Consider the following 21,548-nt stretch of genomic DNA (forward strand, 5'->3'; position numbering starts at 1 on the left):
AATCATAGAGAACACCCTGGCTCCCTAAAGCTAGTCAAATAAATCATCGATACGAGGCAAAGGATAATTATTCTTGACTGTGACCTTGTTCAACTGCCTGTAGTCAATACACATTCTCATGGAATCATCCTTCTTCTTCACAAATAACACCGGTGCACCCCAAAGTGACACACTAGGCCGAATAAACCCCTTATCTAAGAGTTCCTGAAGCTGCTCTTTCAATTCCTTCAACTCCACCGGTGCCATACTATACGATGGAATAGAAATAAGCTGAATGCCTGGCACCAAATCAATACCAAAATCAATATCCCTGTCAGGCGGCATGCCCCGCAGGTCTGCAGGAAACACATCCGGAAAATCACGGACCACAGGAACAGAATCAATAGTGGGAGTCTCTGCACTGACATCTCTCACAAAAGCCAAATAATATAGACACCCTTTCTCTACTATGCACTGAGCCTTCAGGTATGAAATCACCCTACTAGGCACATAATCTATGGAGCCTCTCCACTCAACCCTCAGAAATCCCGGCATCGCTAAGGTCACGGTCTTAGCGTGACAATCTAGAACAGCATGACATGGAGAAAGCCAATCCATGCCTAATATCACATCGAAGTCCACCATACTGAGCAATAACAAATCCACTCGGGTCTCCAGACCCCCCGATAGACATCATACATGACCGATACACACGGTCCACAATAATAGTGTCGCCCACCGGAGTCGACACATGAACAAATATAACTAAGGACTCACGGGGCATATCCAAAAAATGAGAAAAATATGACGAAACATATGAATATGTGGAACCGGGATCAAATAAGACTGAGGCATCTCGGTGACAAACTGAAACAATACCTGTAATCACGGCATCTCAGGCCATAGCATCTGGTCTGGCTGGAAGTGCATAAAATTGGGCCTGACCTCTAGCTAATCGACCTCCCCCTCTAGGGTGGCCTCTAGCTGCCTGACCCCCACCCCTAGCTGCCTGGGCAGGTGGTGAAGTAACTAGAGCTGAAGTCAAGGGATGACTCCTCTGCTGAGATGGACCCCCAAGAAAATGAGGACACTGCCTCCTCATATGCCCAAACTCTCCACACTCGTAACAACTCCCTAGTGCGGGGGACGGGGACTGAAGGAAACCCCTAGCACCGGGATAACTGATAGAAGAACCTGACATGGAGGAGCCCTGAACCGATGGTGCACGGGATGAATCTGGGCTGGAAGGGCACTGAATGATGAGCGGCCCGGATGAGAACTGCGGGAACCATGCCCCGATGGTGCACCACTATAAACTGCGCGAGCTGGCTGAGCAAGCCTAAATAGACGCCCTCTGCTGTGCTGAAACTAGCCTCTCAAAGGAACACCACCGAAACTACCAGATCCCCAAGGCCTCTTGGCCTCCCTCTCATCTCGCTCCTGGCGATGAACTGACTCAATCTCTTGGGCAATATCAACAACCTGCTCAAAAGTAGCACCTGACACCCTCTCTCTGGTCATAAGAATCTAAAGCTGATATGTGAGACCATCCACGAACCTCCTGATCCTCTCCCTATCTGTGGGAACCAACCAAACAGCATGATGAGCTAGCTCTGAAAATCTCATCTCATACTGCGTCACAGTCATATCATCATGACGCAACTGCTCAAACTGCCTGCGCAGCTCCTCCCTGTGGGACTGTGGCACATACTTCTCCAAAAAGAGAGCGGAGAACTGCTGCCAGGTAAGAAGCGCTGCACCAACAGGCCTACGCCTCTCATAAGCCTCCCACCAAGTAAAGACAGCTCCTAAAAACTGGAAAGTAGTGAACGAGACCCCCACTGGTCTCCAAAATACCCGTTGTATGAAGAATCCTCTAACACTTGTCCAAGAAACCCTGGGCATCCTCGCCCTCTGCACCACTGAAAGTCGGAGGCTGAAGTCTATTAAACCTCTCCAATCTACGATGCTCGTCATCAGGCATGACTAGAACCACATAGTCCTGAGCAGGTGCAACCGGCTGGGCTGGAGGTGCCCCCGGTGTCTGAAGTCCCTGAACAACCTACTCGGGGGTACGAGCGGCGGGAGTCTGATTTCCTCCCCCGGCTTGAGAAGTAGCTGCTGTAGTAGAAACAGCGATCGCCTGAGCAAGACTGGTGCACACGGTCAAGATTTGAGCCAAGGTCTCCTGAAGACCTGGGATAATAATAGGCACAGTCGGTTCCTGGGCTGGTCCCGCTGGAACATCTGCGACTGGGACCTGGTCTAGAATAACGGGTGGGTCTATGGGTGCTGCCCCGACTGCTGCATGGCCTGCACCTCTAATCCTACCACGGCCTCGACCGCGGCCTCGCCCCTCGTGGGTCCAACTGGTGGCTGATCATCCTGCCCGGTAGCACGTGTCCTCACCATCTGTGAGAGAATAAAATAACAGAAGTTTAGTTACCAGAATCAATAGATTCGCACGACAAGAATTCAAGAATGTGAGATTTTCCTAAGGGCTCTGCAGCCTCTCGAAGATAAGTACGGACGTCTCTGCACCGATCTGCAAGACTCTACTAAACCTGCTAATGACTGGTAAGAACTATGTAACCTAGGCTCTGATACCAACTTGTCACGACCCCAAACTATCCCGGTCGTGATGGCGCCTATCGCAGTACTAGGCTAGCCGATTCATTATTCAAAGCATAAAATGATTCCTTTCAATAATTCATTTACTAACCTTTTTCTTCATAAATCTTTCATTAAACACTTCAAAACAAGTGAAAATAAACAAACATAAAAATCAACGGCCCGACCTCGGTGTAACTAGTCATGAGCATCTAGAATACAAGTTTGATACAGTCTACTCAAATGACAAGATAAGTAATAAAAATGAACAATTAGAAGATAGGAGGGAGAAGGCAAGGTTGCGGTCGGCGTGCAGCTACCTTGCTAAGCTCCGGGATAAACTGAGGAAGAATCAGCACTCACTCAGATGTCCTGGCACCTGGATCTACACACAAGGTGCTGGGAGTAACGTGAGTACGCCAACTCAGTAAGTAAAAACTATAAATAAAGGCTGAGTGCAGTGACGAGCAGTAAAATCACATGAAGATCACAACATAAACGCTCTGTGAAAACAATAAAGGCCAAATCAGTATCCAAATCAAAATATCTCGTAAGACTCCAGTTTCAATGAGAATCATATGAAAACATTTTCAACAGTTTCAATAGAGGCTCAATATAAAAATAGAGTGGAAAAACCGATTTCATAAACAAGCCCCTCGGGCAAAATATCACTCATAAACAGCCCTTCGGGCAAGCCTCACAGTCACTCATAACTCAATACTCATCACTCAGCACTCACACTCAGTAGGTACTTGCGCTCACTAGTGGTGTACAGACTCCGGAGGGGCTCCTACAGATCAAGCGCTATATCGCTGCGGCGTGCAGCCCGACCCAATATCGTTGCGGCGTGCAACCCGATCCATATATCATTGCGGCGTGTAGCCCGATCCATATATCGTTGCGGCATGCAGCCCGATCCATATATATATATATATATATATATATATATATATATATATATATATATATATATATATTGCTGCGACGTGCAGCCCGATCTATATATCCTCACAATCAGGCCCTCGGCCTTACTCAGCCATCAACCTCACAAGCCACTCGGGGCGTTTCGGTAAAAATCAGGGGACTCAGCCTAAAACAACTTTCACATATTTAAAATAGAGAAATGAAACTGAATTAAATAGTGAACAAGAAAAATCATGACTAAGGATATGCTTTCAAATCAAAACAGTGTGAGGATAGTATAAAATACCCCTGTGGGTCCAAACAGTACAGGTACAAGGCCCCAAACATGGCGTTCAGCCCAAATTATAAGAATTCTTTCTAAAACATATAGCAAATTATACAGCTTAATCAAAATATGCAACTCTATAGTTGCTACGGGATGGACCAAGTCACAATCCCTAACGGTGCACGCCCACACGCCTGTCACCTAGCATGTGCGTCACCTCGATGTAGTGAAATAGTACGAAATTTCGGGGTTTCATACCCTCGGGTCTAGATATACAATCGTTACTTACCTCAAACCGGACAAAAATCTACTCCGCAATGCCCTTGCCGCTCGATTCGGCCACAAATCGCCCCGAATCTATCCAAAATCAGTATTATATCATTAATATATGCTAAAGGAACGAAGTCCACATCAAAAATATCACATTAAACCAAAATTCCTGAAATTGGCCAAACCCGATCCCCGAGCCCACATCTCGGAATCCAACAAAAAATACAAAACTGGAAACCTCATTCATTCACGAGTCCATACATACCAAATTTACCAAAATCCGACCTCGTTTGGCCCCTCAATTACCCAAATTAAACACTCCTATTCCAAGCCCTAATTTCCCCAATTTTCACCTCTACTTTCTACAATTTTCATGCTTAATCAACGGAAATTCATCATAGATATGAGTATTAAGTTCAAAAAACCTTACCTCAACGAGTTTCCCCTTGAATCCCTCTTCAAAACCCTCCGAAAGCTCCAAAACCCGGATGAAAAATGGTGAAGAATTGCCAAAATTCGCGAAGGGTCCTTTTTATACCTTCTGCCCAGGCATTACCGCATCTGCGGTCAAAGTAGCTCACCAGCGGTGCCGCTTCTGCGTCCAAAAGTCCGCATCTGCGAAAATCACTAAAACTCCGAAAATCGCACATGTGCCCCAGGCATCGCACCTGCGGGCGCGCAGATGTGTCAAATTCACCGCATCTGCGGTTTCTCCTCAAGCCCTCCAATTTCGAATCTGCGGCTTCCTTACCGCTTCTGCGGCGTCGCACCTACGGACCCCTAACTGCAGGTGCGGTTATCACATAACACAGCAGCTTCAGTTGTATTTTCCCAAGTTCAAACTCCCGTTAACCACCTGAAATCATCCTGAGGCCCTCGGGACCTCAACCAATTACACCAATAGGTCACATATCCCTACATGAACTTAGTCGAACCTTCGGAACACCCAAAACAACACCAAAACACTGAATTAACCCCGAATTCAAGCCTAAGGATTTCTAAACTTTCAAAATCCGCCAACGATGCCGAAACCAACCAAACCACGTCTGAATGACCTGAAATTTTGCACACACATCACAAATGACACTACGAACCTACTCCAACTTCCAGAATTCCATTCCAACCCCGATATCTAATTTTCCACTGCCGACCGAAAATCGCCAAATTTCCAATTTTGCCAATTCAAGCCTAATTCTACCACGGACCTCCAAATTACATTCCGAACACATCCCTAAGTCCAAAAATACCTAACGAAGCTATCCGAACCATAAAAACCCTAATCCGAGATCATTTACTTCTAAGTCAACTTCCGGTTGACTTTTCCAACTAAATATCCAAATTAAGAGACTAAGTGTCTCATTCCACTTCAAAATCACTCTGAACCCCGACCAACCAACCCGATGCAAATAAATAAAGCTGAACAACAGATAAGGAAGCAGAAATGGGGGAAACAGGGCTACAACTCTCGGAACGGCCGACCGGGTCGTTACATAGAACTACGAATTGAACACCAAATCAAATAAAATTTTCAAGAAAACTTTGAAACTTCTATTTTTACAACCGGACATCCGAATCACATCAAACCTATCCCGTTTCTCACCAAATTTGACAAACAAGTCATAAATGTACTATTGGACCTATACCGGTCTCTGTAACCAAAATACGGATCCGATATCCAAAAGTCAAACATCGGTCAAACATTTCAAGTTCATTAAGCTTTAAACTTTCAAATTTATATAAAATGCGATAACTCGGGGTAGAGACTTCCAAATTTAATTTCGGGTATACATCCAAGTTTTAAATCGCGATACGGACCCATCGGGACCATCAAAATAGGAATCCGGGTCCGTTTGTTTGAAACATTGACCGAAGTCAACTCACATGGATTTTAAGGCAAAATTTCATACTTTTCTCAGTTTTTAACATAAAAGCTTCCCAGAAAGACCCCCGGACTGCGCACGCAAATCGAGAAAGGCTAAATTAAGATATTTAAGGCTTCGGATCACATAATTAGGTTTTAAAACATAAGATGACCTATCGGGTCATCACAATCTACTTTTAAATATCTATCTATTATATGGCAATACTAGAGTTTGATTTGTATTTGTTATAGTTTCTATGCACATTGACTATTATCTTGAAAACATCTGAGTGTTGAAGTGGTATGAAGTTGATGTTTGGTGCAATAACGATGGAATTTTTACCTAGCTATACTATAATAGAAACCTATTTACCATTTTTATTTAGGTTCCTTATTAATTACTTTGTATATCTATATTTACAAGTTATATACAAAACCTTAAAAAAGAAAAAAAAATATAAGATCCCTTAATTTTAGCCCATTTCCAAAAACTCTCCCCTACATTTAAGATTCTGTTTCTTTTTCTCTCTCTTTCTTAATAATCACCCAAAATTATTTTTATATCCCCCCCCCCCCCCCCATTTCCGATTCATTTCCTTTTCCAAAGATTTTTATACCCAATTTCTCTCTTTCTAAAATCTTACTAATCGCCCAAAATCTCTATTTCTTATTCATACAATGTAGATGAAATTCGGAATATTGCTCTAGAATCAAGATGTGGTTAAGTTTTGAATCTTCTTTTCTTTCTTTCTAAAATCTTTATTGTATGTGACTTGTATATGATACATCAGTACCCAAAAGAATACTCGATACAATACTAATACAATTATAATACGATTATATTATATTTTTAGTAGAGTTGTGATTGAAATTTGAAAAAGATGAAGATCATAATTGTATCATAATATTTCAGAAATGTATCGCGATTGTATTATAATTGTATATGTATCATAATTGTTGCAGGAATTGTATTACAAATGTATGATAATTGTATATTCATTGTATATTATTACGAGCAGTTGTTAGTCCATGACGAATTTTACAGTTTGTATCACAAATATATGATAATTGTATATTAATTTATTAGTATTGTATCAGGTATTATTTTGGGTATTAATGTATCAGATACAAGTTAGATACAATTATGATACAAGTATGATGCAATTATGTTTTATGATTGATGTATCTGATATAATTCAAATACAATTATGATACAGTTATCATACAATTTTGGAATATTTCTTTATTTTTTAATAATATAAAGTTGTTAGCAATTGTGGAAAGAGAGAAGATGAAGATTCTTGGCGTAAATTAAGGGATTTTGATGTAAAAAAAAAAGAAGAGAAAAGAGGAAAAGGGGAAAAAAGGATAGGATGTAATTGAATTCCTTAATTGAAAGTACTAATAATGGGGTGAGAGTATTTTAAGGAGCAATGTATACAATTTGTAAGAAAAACCTAGATACTTATTAAAAACTACAAAACATAGAGAATATAAGTAAATAAGTTTCTAATATAGTATAACTAGGTAAAAATCCCAATAACGATCATGTTTAGCTTATTAGTAAAAAAAAATTAAAAAAAATAACAGAAGAACAAGAAAAACAACATTGAAAGAAAATGCATTTTGTAGTAGTAACAACATAAAAATTCAAACTTGAGAAAATAATTTAGTCAAATAAAAGAGGTAAGTTTGAAAACCCCAAAAAAAATTCCAAAACTAAAACAAAAAGAGGCGTATCATAATATAAGTTGAAATCAATTATTGTCTCAAGCGGGTTGGTTTTGAAGAAATCAATATTAGTAGGAGCACGATATTATGTTGCTATTTCACGGTTGACAAATAGAAGGGGCTGAAGATGTTAGTGTAATAGATGATAGACAAATAACGAATGCACCTATAAATGTAGTGTATAAATAAATTTTACAATTTCATTTGAGGCGTCATTGAATCTAGTTTTCATCTAATTATTATGTATTTTTAATTGATCATTTCAAATTATTTGTATCGCAGATTATATATTTTTATTTTGTGTTTCATATCACTAAAATGCTATGTTTTTAACTTAAGTAATAAAATTTTGATATGAGAAATTGGATTAATTAAACACAATGCAAGGAGACAAATAGTTGAGCTTTAAAACTCAATAGTCATAATTTACATATTTGTTACTTGATATATAAAATATATTATGATAAATTTCTTTTAATATCACCCCACATCGTGCAAGTACTAATACTAGTGAAAATATAAAAGGACAAGCAAATCACTATATTAAGCCAAGTGGCATAACCACAAAAAGCCAAGTGGCATTGTTAAGACAAAATAAATTATCTTTCTAATTAAAAAAAACTTTTGATTTTTAAATTTTAAATTAATTGGTTACTCTACTTGAATTAATAAATATAGATATCTTATAATTATCTATTGGTAAAAGGAGAGACAAAAGCACTATATTAATGCTTACGTTTCTGTAATTCTGCTATTGGTATTGGTTTTCTTAATGTTGGTATTGATGTAGGCATATAAAATTTATTGGATCTAAATTCAATAAAATAAATTGGACCATTTTTTAAATCAATTAGTCCAAATAAATATTATGGACAAATATTGGATTAATTATTTAAGTCCAATAAACAATGATTGGGCTAGCCCATTTAGTTAGGCTACAAGTAATGAGCCCACTTCAGTAGGCCCAAGATGTCATCTTCCTAGAGGCCCAGTTTGGACGTGTCAAATGATGTGGCACGCCAAATCAGACGAGAGAGCTAATAGGATCGTGCCACGTGTAAAAATGACAAGGCATGCCACGTCAAATTAAAAGGCTAATGAAATAGCGTCACATGTGCAAGTGACATGTTCTGGCCAATCAAATGCGGCTTTGTCACTCTGCAATCTGATTGGTCAGAAAGATTGTTCTCATCACAACTATTCTCTTTCACAGCTATAAATATAGGTCTTCATAACTCAGAAAAGGGACCAGAAGTTATAACAAGAAGCAAGAAAGAGCTCGTGTAAAGGTCGTGTTGGCGCCTAACACTGTAGTCAGGAAAGCCAACAATTAAATGACTAACTTTATTACTCATTTTAGTATTTTTAAAATCATAATTTCCTTCAATTACATAGTAAGAGATAAAATTTACAGAGTAAATGACAATATAACTTTAATACTGAACAACCCAAGAGCACCCCCAAAACCCGGAGTCACGCGTGTATGAGCATCAACTAGAAAATTATCACGATCCGATTTTTCACTATCGGGACCATAATGGCGCCTAACGCTGCACTTGCTAGGCAAGCCAACATTAGAGGTTTACGACCTTAAAACATTTAAAAACATATACGAAGTTCCACTACCATTCAACACATGATACCAAGATAACAAACGAAATGGTATAACGATACTTCAAAAATAATACTAGTGTCTAACTACCCATGATCTAGAGTCACAACTCACGGACTACTAAGAATCTACTACAAGTATTTGGCTGAAAGAAAAATGTATAACTGTTTGTGAACTAAATAAAACAGTAAATGAATAATAAGGAAGAGACTCCAGGAATCTACGGACATCGGCAGATCTACCTCGGGTCTCATGCGGTGAAGTCAACTACTATCTCAAATCAGCTCGGACCGGTACCTGGATCTGCACAAAAAGTGCAGAGTACAGTATCAGTACAACCGACCCCATGTACTGGTAAGTGTCGAGCCTAACCTCGGCGAAGTAGTGACGAGGCTAGGACAGGACACCACATAAAACCTGAATAGTATAATCATGTTAGTGGAAATAACAGCAAATAAAGAAATAAACAGAAAACAATTGGGAGGGGCATACAGTGGGAGATTTCAATATAAGGAGTGAGAATAACAAAAACACAGATTTAAACGGTACACAGTAACAATTTAAGCAATTAAAACAGAAAGAAAAACTGTACGGCATCACCCTTCGTGCTTTTACTCTCAGCCTCACCAAATAATAGATAAGAATGCACGGCATCACCCTTCGTGTTTTTACTCTTAGCCTCACCAAATAATAGATAAGAATGCACGGCATCACCCTAAGAATGTATGGCATCACCCTTCGTGATTTTACTCTCTTCCTCGCAATATAAATAAATCATGCACGGCATCACCCTTCGTGCTTTACACTCTTCCTCACAATTCACAGAATCAATAACAACGGATAGGGAGAAGTTTCACAAAGAAATCAATATTTCATCAACGATTACTTTAACAATTTAACACCTCAATCTTGAATCAATATTCACAATTTTATCAACCTCGGTAGAACTGGATACAGGTCTCCCAACATTTCAATACCAACAATAAGCATGGATAACAAAGTTTAAGACTACACATTCGCAAGAATGGAATTTCACTCGCATACTATGACTCGACCACAATGCATAGATGCTCATCACCTCATCTATATATCGTATTCAACAACAAAAACATGTAGCAAATACTCACACAATACCTATTCCCTCAAGTTAAAGTTAGACACAATACTTACCTCGATTTCGCAGGCCAATCACTGCTCAAGTACCGCTTTTCCTTTAGAATTCACCTCCAACCCACTCGTATCTAGTAATAATTAGTTTAATATCATCAATTATCGCTAAGGAATCAACTTTAATGCATAATTATAGTTTTCCTAAGTTTTTCCAACAAAAGTCAAAAATCGACCTCGGGCCCGCTTGGTCCAAACTTGAGGCTCGAACCAAAATCCGTTTACCCATTCTCCCCCGAGCCCGGATATATAATTAGTTTTAGAATCCGATCTCAATTTGAGGTCTAAATCCCCAAATTTCGAAATTCCTAAGTTCTACCCAAAAATCCCTAATTCCACCATGAAAATCCTAGATTCTAAGTTGAAATCTTGTTAAAAGATTGAAAGGAAATAGTTAGGAATCACTTACATATGATATGGAGAAGATTTGGTCTTTGAAAAATCGCCTCTTAAGGTTTAGGGTTCGAAAAATTGAAGAATGAATGAAAAATCTCGTCTAAGTCCAAAGTTATCAGCTGCGGATGTCGTATTTACGACTTGAGCTTCGCAATTGCGAAGCTCGCAAATGCGAAGGAGTCATCGCAAATGCGAGAACCTTCATATTTCCGCTGCCTTCGCAAATGCGAAGAATATGTCGCATTTGCGACAATTTGACCCATCACAATTGCGGATAGAAGTTCGCATTTGCGAACATACCCTTCCCCAGACCCCCTTCGCAATTGCGAAGGTAAGCTCGCAATTGCGAGAACTGCTGGCCCAGGCTTTCTTTGCAATTGCGATAAAAATCTCGCAATTGCCATGCCTGCTTAGTTCGCATTTGTGAAGTCTGATCTCGCAATTGCGAGATCAGAGGCCTGCTACAGACATCAGTTACACCAGCAAATTTTTAAGTTCTAAAATCACTCCGTATCCTATCTGAAACTCACCCGAGCCTACGGGGCTTCAAACCAAACATGCACGCAAGTCTAAAAATATCATATGAACTTGCTCGTGTGATCAAATCACGAAATTAACACCTAAAACTACGAAAATAGCACCAAAACTCATGAATTTCTCAAGAACATTTCAAAATTACTATCTTCTCAACTGGACGTCCGAACCACGTCAAATCAACTCCGATTTCTACTAAATTTCACAGACATGACTTATATATTATGTTAAACATGTACCGGGCTCCGGAACCAAAATACGGGCCCGATACCAACGAGATCAAGTATTAATCAATTTCTTTAAATCCTTCGAATTTCAGTCTTACCATTTTCATTAAACATTCATTTCTCGAGCTACGGACCTCGGAATTCGATTTCGGGCATACGTCCAAGTCCTATATTTTATTACGGACCTTCCGGGACCGTCGGAACACAGGTCCGGGTCCGTTTACTCAAAACATTGACCAAAGTCAACTAAAAATCACTTTTAAATTCCAAAATTTATTATTTCATAAATTCCCACACAAAGGCTTTCCAGATTTACGTCCGGACTGCGCACATAAATCGAGGTGAATAAAAATGAGGCTTTTAAGGCTAACGAGCCCGGAATAGAGTCTTAAATCACAAGATGACCCTTTGGGTCATCACAGAAATACAGTAAAATACTATATCTGTCTGGGATACAATTAGACAAGAGTGTATAAATAACTCGGATGGAGACTCTGTGTGTGTTGCGGACTCGTAACGTGGAATGCAGCTTACCTAAGTCCCCGCAATAACCGTGCCTCTGAGCCCACAAGGCCACTAGATATATATGCACCTGCACAAAAATGTACAACAAGTGTAGTATGAGCACGTAAATCAACGCATACCCAGTAAGTATCCAGTCTAACCTCGAAGAAGTAGTGACGAGGGGTCTACTCTGACACTTACTATGGGCTAACAATAAAATATCAATATTAAAATTAAGCATGGATTGTATAGAACAACTGTAACTCAATAATATGAAGTAAGTAAACAATTCTTTTGTTAATAGAAAATTTTCAAATTTATTTTTGTCATTTAATATTTTGTATCTCAGGCCAATAAAGCAATATCGATTATTATTAATTCCAAAGATTTATCATATACAAATCATGCCGAGTGCGTACGGCCCCATCCAACATAAATATTTAAACTGTGCACTGCCGAGGGTCGAACGACGCGAACCATAGATGCACCTATCTGTAACCGAGACGTTCGGCCCGCTCCACAATAGAGAAAATATATTTAAAACAACCAATTAAAGATTTATTAAGGGGTAATTATTCAAGGAAATACCAATTCTCATTAACGGTCAAGAAAATAAAGTTTAACCTTTTATAAATTCCTTTATCAAGTTTCAATATGATTTAAGCAATTAAATTAACAAGTAGGGTGCAAACATCGCAAGTATAACATGATTTGGGTACTAGACTACCTGGACATAAGCATAATAGTAGCTACATATGGACTCTCGTCACCTTGTGCATACGTAGCCCCCACAAATAGAAGCACATATTATATCAATTCACCTATGGGGTTAATTCCCTCTTACAAGGTTAGAAAGGAGACTTACCTCGCTTCGAAATTGTCACGACCCAAAATCCAACTAGTTGTGATGGCACCTAACCCAACCCGCTAGGTAAGCCAATTAACAACTATCCAATTTCAATGAAATTTAATAAGACAACTAAGTAAAACAAAATATCTAAATCCTATACATTTCCCAAGAACTAGTAATACAAATCATGAGCTTCTAAGAATAGAATTTACAAAGTTGAAAGGAAATAACTATATCATCTGTTTGAAAAGTACATAAACAGAGCTTTATAGATCTAAAGCTACCACGAACAAAGGGCAGCTACAACCGGGACGCAGGTACATCTCCAATCCAGCTCCCATCGAACACAACAACATCAACAGCCAACATCTGCACACAAGGTGCAGAAGTGTAGTATCAGTACAACCGACCACATGTACTCAGTAAGTAACAAACCTAACCTTAGGTTGAAAGCAGTGACGAGCTAACACAAGGTCGGGTACAATACCAATATTCCACATCAGTTTATAACAGCATAATACAGGTAATAAAAGAGGTATCTTAGAAGTAAGATGCTCAGCTCGTTCACAGTTCTAGAAAATGGCCATGCTTTTCTAGTATCTCAGTGAAAACCCAAAATCTTTTACCAAAATGCCAAAAATACGAGTAAGTTTGAAAACTATAATTTTTCCAAATATTCTTTCCACAATAAATAAGATGTTTCATTTTCTTTCTAGATAACAAGTGAAAAATACCTCTCTATGCCCACATATCAATGTGTGTAAAAAGTCATGAATGACGTGATACTATATAGCATGAGGAAAAATGCATCTCTATGCATGTATGTCATGTGTGCATGCAAATGCCATGTATCCCAGAGATGAATCATGTACTCACACTCTCAGAGTACTCAATCTCACTGTCTCGCATCCTCTCTCACTATGCTCAATGCTCAGCAAACTCTATCACTCAGCGCTGTACAATAACCGTTGCGGCGTGCAGCCCGATCCACATATATATATATAGTCGACTGAGCTCACTGAGGTGTGCAGACTTCGGAGAGGCTCCTTCAGCCCAAGCGCTATATCGTTGCGACGTGCAGTCCGATCACATAAAATGTAATCAATATATCTCTGCGGCGTGCAGCTCGATCCCATAAAATATAATCAATATATTGGTGCGGCGTGCATCCCGATCCCATAAAGTATAATATACTATGCTGCGGTGTGCAGCCCGATCCTATTAAGTATAATATAATATGCTGCGGCGTGCAGCCCGATCCCAAAATGTCACTCTCACTCAGGCCCTCGGCCTCACTCAGTCATCACTCTCTCCAGTCTCACTCACGGGCTCACAATGTCATAAAACTAGCCCGACAACAACGATATGATGTATCAATAACAATAAATGAGACTGAGATATGATATGTATGCATGAATATGACTGAGTACGAAATATCAATGAAATCAGTGAGATGACAGCAAGAAACGACCACTATGGGTCCTAACAACTTCAGCATGAAGCCTAAACATGATATTTAGCATAATTGACAGCTCAATTACTTTATCGCATGGTGAAATTACAAATATCAACAAACTAGGGCCATTATACAGTGCCATGGAAGCAACAGAGTCCCAATTTATATGGTGCACGCCCACACGTCCGTCACCTAGCATGTGTGTCACCTCAATACTAATCACATAACACGTATTACGGGGTTTCATACCCCCAGCACTAAGTTAAAAGAGTTACTTACCTCGAACAAGCCAAATCCAATACCCAGCAAGTCAAACGATGCTCCAAAAAAGGTAATCTCGCGCGTAACGACCATCTGAACGACTCGAAACTAGCCAAAAGCAACTCAAATACATCAAATAATGTCAAAGGAAATAAACCCAATCAATAAAGGTCGAATCTTTAATCAAAATTTCAAAATCGACCAAAAAGTCAAACCCGGGCCCGCGCCTCGGAACCCGACAAAACTTACAAAATCCGATAACTCATTCAATTACGAGTCCAACCATACTACTTTCACTCAAATTCGACTCCGAATCGATGTTCAAAACTCAAAAATTCACTTTATAAAATTTTAGACAAAACCCCCAAATTTCACTTTGAAATCATCAATCAAATGCCAAAAACGAAGATGGATTCATGAAATATAATCAAAATCGAGTATAGAACACTTAGCCCAATCCATATAATAAAAAATGCCACCACAAATTGTCCAAATCCGAGCTCCCCAACTCAAAATATGACCAAATGAACAAACCGTCGATATTAAGTATTTTTGCTCAGCTGTTCTGCCTTGTTTAGCATGCTAAACAATCCCAAAACTTGCTTTTGATGCCTCCAATGGAGTCCTTGTGAAATTTCAGTCACGATAGGCTTTTGAATTACTCTATTTGACCTTATAATGAAGGAGATATGTTGGTTTCAATATTTGGAAATGTGTAGATTTTTAAATACGCAGTCAGTGGCAATTTCGTAATTAAGCTGACAAATCTGGCAACCCAATTCTTAGTAAAATGACCATAAAATTCTCATACGATGTCCAAATTCAAAGATTCTTTTTTTTACGGGTCCATAATTACGATACGGATCTAGTGCTTCAATCAAAACAGAAATCGGAACTCATTTGTTCAATATGATATCATTTATGCTTGAAGAAACGGCGTCGAAACATAAGAAAAACGAGCGCAACACAACCCAAACCTATTCGAAACTCACCCACACCCCGTACGAACATACCAAAAAGTCTCATAACATAATACGGACTTACTCGAGGCCTCAAATAATGCATAACAACATCAAAACGATGAAATACACCTCAAATTAAACTTAATGAACATTCGACTTCCAAAAACTCGCTGCGAAACATATCAAATCAACTCGGAATGAACTCAAATTTTGCACACAAGTCTTAATACATTATACGGAGCTACTCATGCCCCAAACTACTGAGCAAAGTGCAAATGCTCAAAACGACCGGTTGGGTCATTACATTCTCCCCCACTTAAACATACGTTCGTCCTCAAACGTGCCAAGAGTTATTCTCAAAATCATCAAACCACCATATAACCTTACCATGCACATACCCGGGGGTGATCTGTGATGACCCAAAATGTCATCTTTAAATTTAATGATTAATTATGTGATCTAAGCACTATTTACCATTACTCGACTTGTGTGTGCAGTCCATAAAAAATTTGGAAAGTTTTCAGGTGAAAAATGGATTAAAATGTGAATTAGATGTTTAAAACACAACTGAGTTGACTTTGGTCAACATTTTGAGTAAATAGACTCGGATCAGTATTTTGACAGTTTCGGTAGGTCCGTATCATGAATTGGGACTTGGGCGTATGCCCGAAATCAAATTCCGAGGTCCCTACCCCGAGATATGGAATTTTGATGAAAAAATTTAAAGTTTAAGTTCAAATAGTGATCGGATGTCGAATTATGTGCAAATGACCCCGGAATAGAATTTTGATGATTCCAACAGCTCCGTATGGTGATTTTGGACTTAGGAGCGTGATCGGAATTTTATTTGGAAGTCCGTAGTGGAATTAGGCTTGAAATGCCGAAAGTTGAATTTTTGGGAAGTTTGACCGAGGGGTTGACTTTTTGATATCGGGGTCGAAATCCAATTATGAAAATTTTCATAGCTCCATTATGTCATTTATGACTTGCGTGCAAAATTTGATATCAATCGGACTTGATTTGATAGGTTTCGGTGTTGTTTGTAGAAATTGAAAGTTTCAAAGTTCATTAGGCTTGAACCTATGTGTGATTCGTGATTTTAGCATTGTTCGTTGTAATTTGAGGTTTCAAATAAGTTCATATGATGTTTTAGGACTTGTTGGTGTATTGGGTTGAGGTCCCGAGGGCCTCGGGTGAGTTTCGGATGGTTAACGGATCAAAATGGGACTTAAACAGCTGCTGCAAAAGCTGCTGCAAATTCTCTTCTGCTGTGAAATCGAGCTCCCAGAAATCGAGCCGAGGATCGAAGGCAAGCTCGAGATCCAGTGATCAAAGACAAGCTCGAAGGCCAGTGATCGAAGGCCACTGATCGAAGGCCCAGGATCGAGGGCTATGACCAAGGCCAGTGATCGAAGGCCATAAAGATCGAAGCCATGATCGATAGCCAGGATTGATGGCTGTGATTGAGCCCCAGGGTCGAGGGCCATGATCGAAGGCCATGACCGAGGCCCATGGTCGGACTCCCCTTAATCGGACTCCCCATGATCGGACTCCTATGATCGAAGTCCAGGATTGGACCCCATGATCGAGGTCACCCTGGACAGATCTGTAAGATATAAAATCAGGGGGGCTTCGTCCCATTCGCCACTTTTAACAACTTGGAGCTTGAGCAGAGGCGATTTTTGATATAACTTCAAGGAAAAACATTGGGGTAAGTGTTCTTAACTCAATCTTGGTTAGATTACCCGAATCCAGCACGGTTTTTAACATTTAATTTGTGATTTAAGTTGGAAAATTTTGAAAACCCTCTTGGATAGATAAGTGGATTTGAGGGTCGAATCGTTATTGGAATTTAGTCATTTTGGTATGGTTAGACTCATGGTTGAATGGGCGTTCATATTTCGTAACTTTCGCCGGATTCCGTGATGTGGGCCCCACGGGCAAACTTTGAGCTAATTTTGGATTTTATTGAAAAATATAATATTTTCTTATGGAATTGATTACTATAATTTTTGTTGACTGTATCGAATTGATTATGACTAGATAGGAGTCGATCGGAATCGGAAAATCGAGGAAAAAGCATAATACTTGATTAAATTGGAGCAAGTCGAGGTAAGTGACTTGTCTAACCTTTTGTGGTAGAAATTTCCCCTAGAATTGGTATTAATGTGATTATTGAAATATGTTGAAAGTCGTGTACACAAGGTGATGAGTGTGTACACGGGCTAAATGTGAAAGATTATATTTTTAAATTGTGTAGATCATTGTTGCGCATTTATTAAATTATTTTATCTTGTTATATTCTTCATCATTGATCTGTGATATATATATATTTTAAATTTGTTTGCCTTTGTTTACCTTTTCCTGCTAATTGTTTTACCTGTTTAATTGAAACTTGGTTTCTTTTATACTGTGCATTATGTGAAGGTTGATTTTTTTTAAATTAAATATTATTAATATGAAGTATTTGACATTTTTAAATTTGATATTGAAGCAACGTATTAAAAATTAGAAATATTATTTTCCTAAATTATTTATTCTTGAATATTTTTGTAAGATTTTTTTTTTGGATTATTCTGGCATGAGCCGTGAGCTCTTTATTATTGAAAAATATTGTTGTAGATTGTTTTGTGGAAAATTAAAATATTGGGCATTTGAGGTGCAAATTATGATATATTGTGATATTGATACGCATGCGGTGGTATAAGGTCTGGGTGTTGAAACGCATACGGTGAGATAAGGGTGGCTTGATACGCATGGCTATTAGGGGTGACTGCTAGAAGTCATGCGGTGTGATAAGGGTGGCTAAAACGCGGGATGCTATTTCGGAAAAAAAAATGCTTTCTTTAAATAAATTTTGAAGGCTCCCGCGGTGATATAAGGAAATGAGATATTGTGAAATTATTTATAATTTGGGACTATGAGGCGGTACCTCGGTAGTGCCCTTGTTGATATTGATTTATGGCCATAGTTGCTTTCGATTAATTGTTGTGATTTTCATAAAGTTGAAAGAAATTCTGTTTTGATTCCACGAGATATTATTTGCAATTATTTGGTGTCATTAAATGTGACATATTATTTGATTCATTTCCAATGTCATTTTTATTTTACTACATTGATAAACATTTTACCATGTCATTATTTTATTCCAGTAGGGCCTCACCTGACCTCGTCACTACTCTACCGAAGTTAGGCTTGGCACTTACCGGGTACCGCTGTGGTGTACTCATACTACGCTTCTGCACATCTTTTGTGCAGATCGAGGTACATTTTACCAGCCTAGACGTCAGTAAGTTACCTGTGCACGGAGACTTCGAGGTATATCTGCCAGCGTCCGCAGACTCCGGAGTCCCCTTCTATCATTTTATGTTGATTCCTTATATTTTATTTAGACCTTGACTTATAGAGACATTGAGAATAAATTCTTAGAAGCTTGTGATTTATTTCTACCGGGTTTTGGGAGTTGAAATTATTTGAATTGTAGTTTATCTATTTCAGATATTATTATTTTTCCGCATTGATAGGCTTACCTAGTCTTAGAGACTAGGTGCCATCACGACATCCTACGGAGGGAATTTGGGGTCGTGACAAGTTAGTATCAGAGCATTAGGTTCATAGGTGTTATGAGTCACAAGCAGGTTTTTTAGAGTCTTGCGGATCGGTACGGAGACGTCTGTACTTATCTTTGAGAGGCTATGGAACTGTTAGAAAATATTCACTTCTTTGATTCCTTATCGTGCGCCTTTGTTGATTTCAAAGTTCTAAACAATTGTCTTTCTATTCTCTCACAGATGGTGAGGACACGCACAACTGGATCTGATGATCAGATACCCGCGCCACCTATTGGAGCCGCAAGAGGCCGGGGTCGGGGCAGAGGCCGAGCCAGAGGCCGAGGAAGACCACGTGGTGCAGCCAGAGCACCTACACGAACTGCTGCACCAGAGCCACCAGTAGCTCCAGTTGGAGAGCAGGCACCTGAGACGCCTGTTACTACTCCTGCACTTCAGGAGACTCTTGCCCAGTTTTTGAGCATGTTTGGCACTTTAGCTCAGGCAGGATTAATTCCAATTGCTCCTGCCACATCTCAGGCTGGGGGAGGAGCGCAGACTCCCACCGTCCGTACTCCAGAGCCACATGTCCAAGTTGACCATGCCCCAGAGGTTATACTAGTGCAACCAGTTGTCCCAGTTTGGCCTGATATTAGGACAGCAATTTCAGAGGGGGAGCAGCTCAGGCTCGAGAGGTATAAGAAGTACCACCCTCCCACTTTCAGCGGTTTAGCTTCAGAGGATGCTCCGGATTTTCTGGAGGAATGTCACCGTATCTTTCATACTATGGGTATTGTGGATTCCAGTGGGGTTTCTTTCATTGTATTCCAGTTTAGAGGAGCAGCCTACCAGTGGTGGCAGGCATATGAGTTAGATAGTCCCGCTGAGGCATCTTCACTCACTTGGACTCAATTTTTGGATATGTTCTTAAGGGAGTATGTTCCTCAGAGTCTTAGGGATGCATGGTGCGCAGAGTTTGAGCAGTTGCGTCAGGGCTCTATGACTGTGTCAGAGTATGCGGTCCGATTCAGTAATTTGGCTAGGCATGCACCAGCCTTAGTTGCTACTGTTCGAGAGCGGGTTTGCAGATTTATTGAGGGTCTTCACCCTAGTATCAGATACAGTACTGCCCGAGAGCTAGAGATGGACATCACATACTAACATGTGGTGTCAATTACTAGAAGATTGAAAGGTATGCGGACTCGGGAGAGGGAAGAGAGGGAAGCTAAGAGACCCCGAGATTCTGGAACATATAATAATTCTCGTGCCCCTGTTGCAGCCCATCATGGTAGAGGTTATGTGAGCCATCCTATTCATTCAGCATTTCCAGCTTCCAGTGGTATTCTGACTACTCCCAAACCTCAGGTTCCATATTATGCACCACCAGTGTCTTCTGTACCTCCTGTATGGGGTGCTTTCAGCGGACAGTCCAGTTGATCAGGCCCGAGCCAGTCCCAACAGCCATGTCCTCCGAGGTCTTGTTTTGAGTGTGGTTACACTCATCATATTATGAGAGATTACCCCAGATTTAGGAGGGGTGCACCTCCACAAATTTCTCAGGCCCCACCTATTCCATAGGGTCCTCGAGCTTCTCAGGCCATTATTACTGCACCAGTTGCCACTCAACCTGCACAGCCAGTTAGAGGTGGAGGTTGGACAGGTAGAGGTCGCCCTAGAGGGGGAGGCCAGGCCAGATATTATGCCATTCCTGCTAGGACAGATGTTGTTGCATCTGATTCTATTATCACGGGTACTATTCTGGTCTGTCATAGAGATGCATCAGTTTTATTTGATCCAGGCTCTACTTATTCTTATGTGTCATCTTATTTTGCCCCGTATTTGGGCATATCACGTGATTACTTGAGTTCTTCTGTTTATGTATCTACACCCGTGGGTGAATCCATTATTGTGGACTGTGTGTATCGGTCGTGTTTAATTGTTATCAGTGGTTTTGAGACCAGAGTTGATTTATTATTGCTCAGTATGGTGGATTTCGATATTATTTTGGGCATGGACTGGTTGTCGTCCTATCATGCTATTCTTGATTGTTATGCCAAGACGGTGACATTGGCTATGCTGGGTCTACCGTAGCTAGAGTGGAGAGGTACCTCAGATCATGTTCCTAGCAGGGTTGTTTCATTGCTTATAGCTCAACAAATGGTTGAGAAGGGGTATGATGCGTATCTGGCCTATGTGAGAGATGTTAGTATTAATACTCCTACTGTAGAGTCAATTCCTGTAGTAAGGGTTTTTCTTGATGTATTTCCAGCAGATCTTCCGGGTATGCCACCTGACAGGGATATTGATTTTGGTATTGATCTATTACCGGTTACTCAGCCCATTTCTTTTCCACCATACCGTATGGCCCCAGCAGAGTTGAAAGAATTAAAA

General features: G+C 39.9%; 1 protein-coding gene across 1 annotated transcript; it reads right to left on the reverse strand.

Moving 5' to 3' along the window:
- Positions 1-1,347: 1,347 nt before the first annotated feature.
- LOC138907611 (uncharacterized) lies at positions 1,348-1,884 on the reverse strand. Its single transcript, XM_070198215.1, has 2 exons — positions 1,538-1,884; positions 1,348-1,492 (listed from the first exon to the last, which is right to left on the reverse strand). The coding sequence occupies exons 1-2, from the start codon at positions 1,882-1,884 to the stop codon at positions 1,348-1,350; spliced, it is 492 nt and encodes a 163-aa protein (XP_070054316.1).
- Positions 1,885-21,548: the final 19,664 nt, after the last annotated feature.

This window comes from Nicotiana tomentosiformis, chromosome 3 (assembly GCF_000390325.3).
Source record: "Nicotiana tomentosiformis chromosome 3, ASM39032v3, whole genome shotgun sequence".
Lineage (NCBI taxonomy): Eukaryota > Viridiplantae > Streptophyta > Magnoliopsida > Solanales > Solanaceae > Nicotiana > Nicotiana tomentosiformis.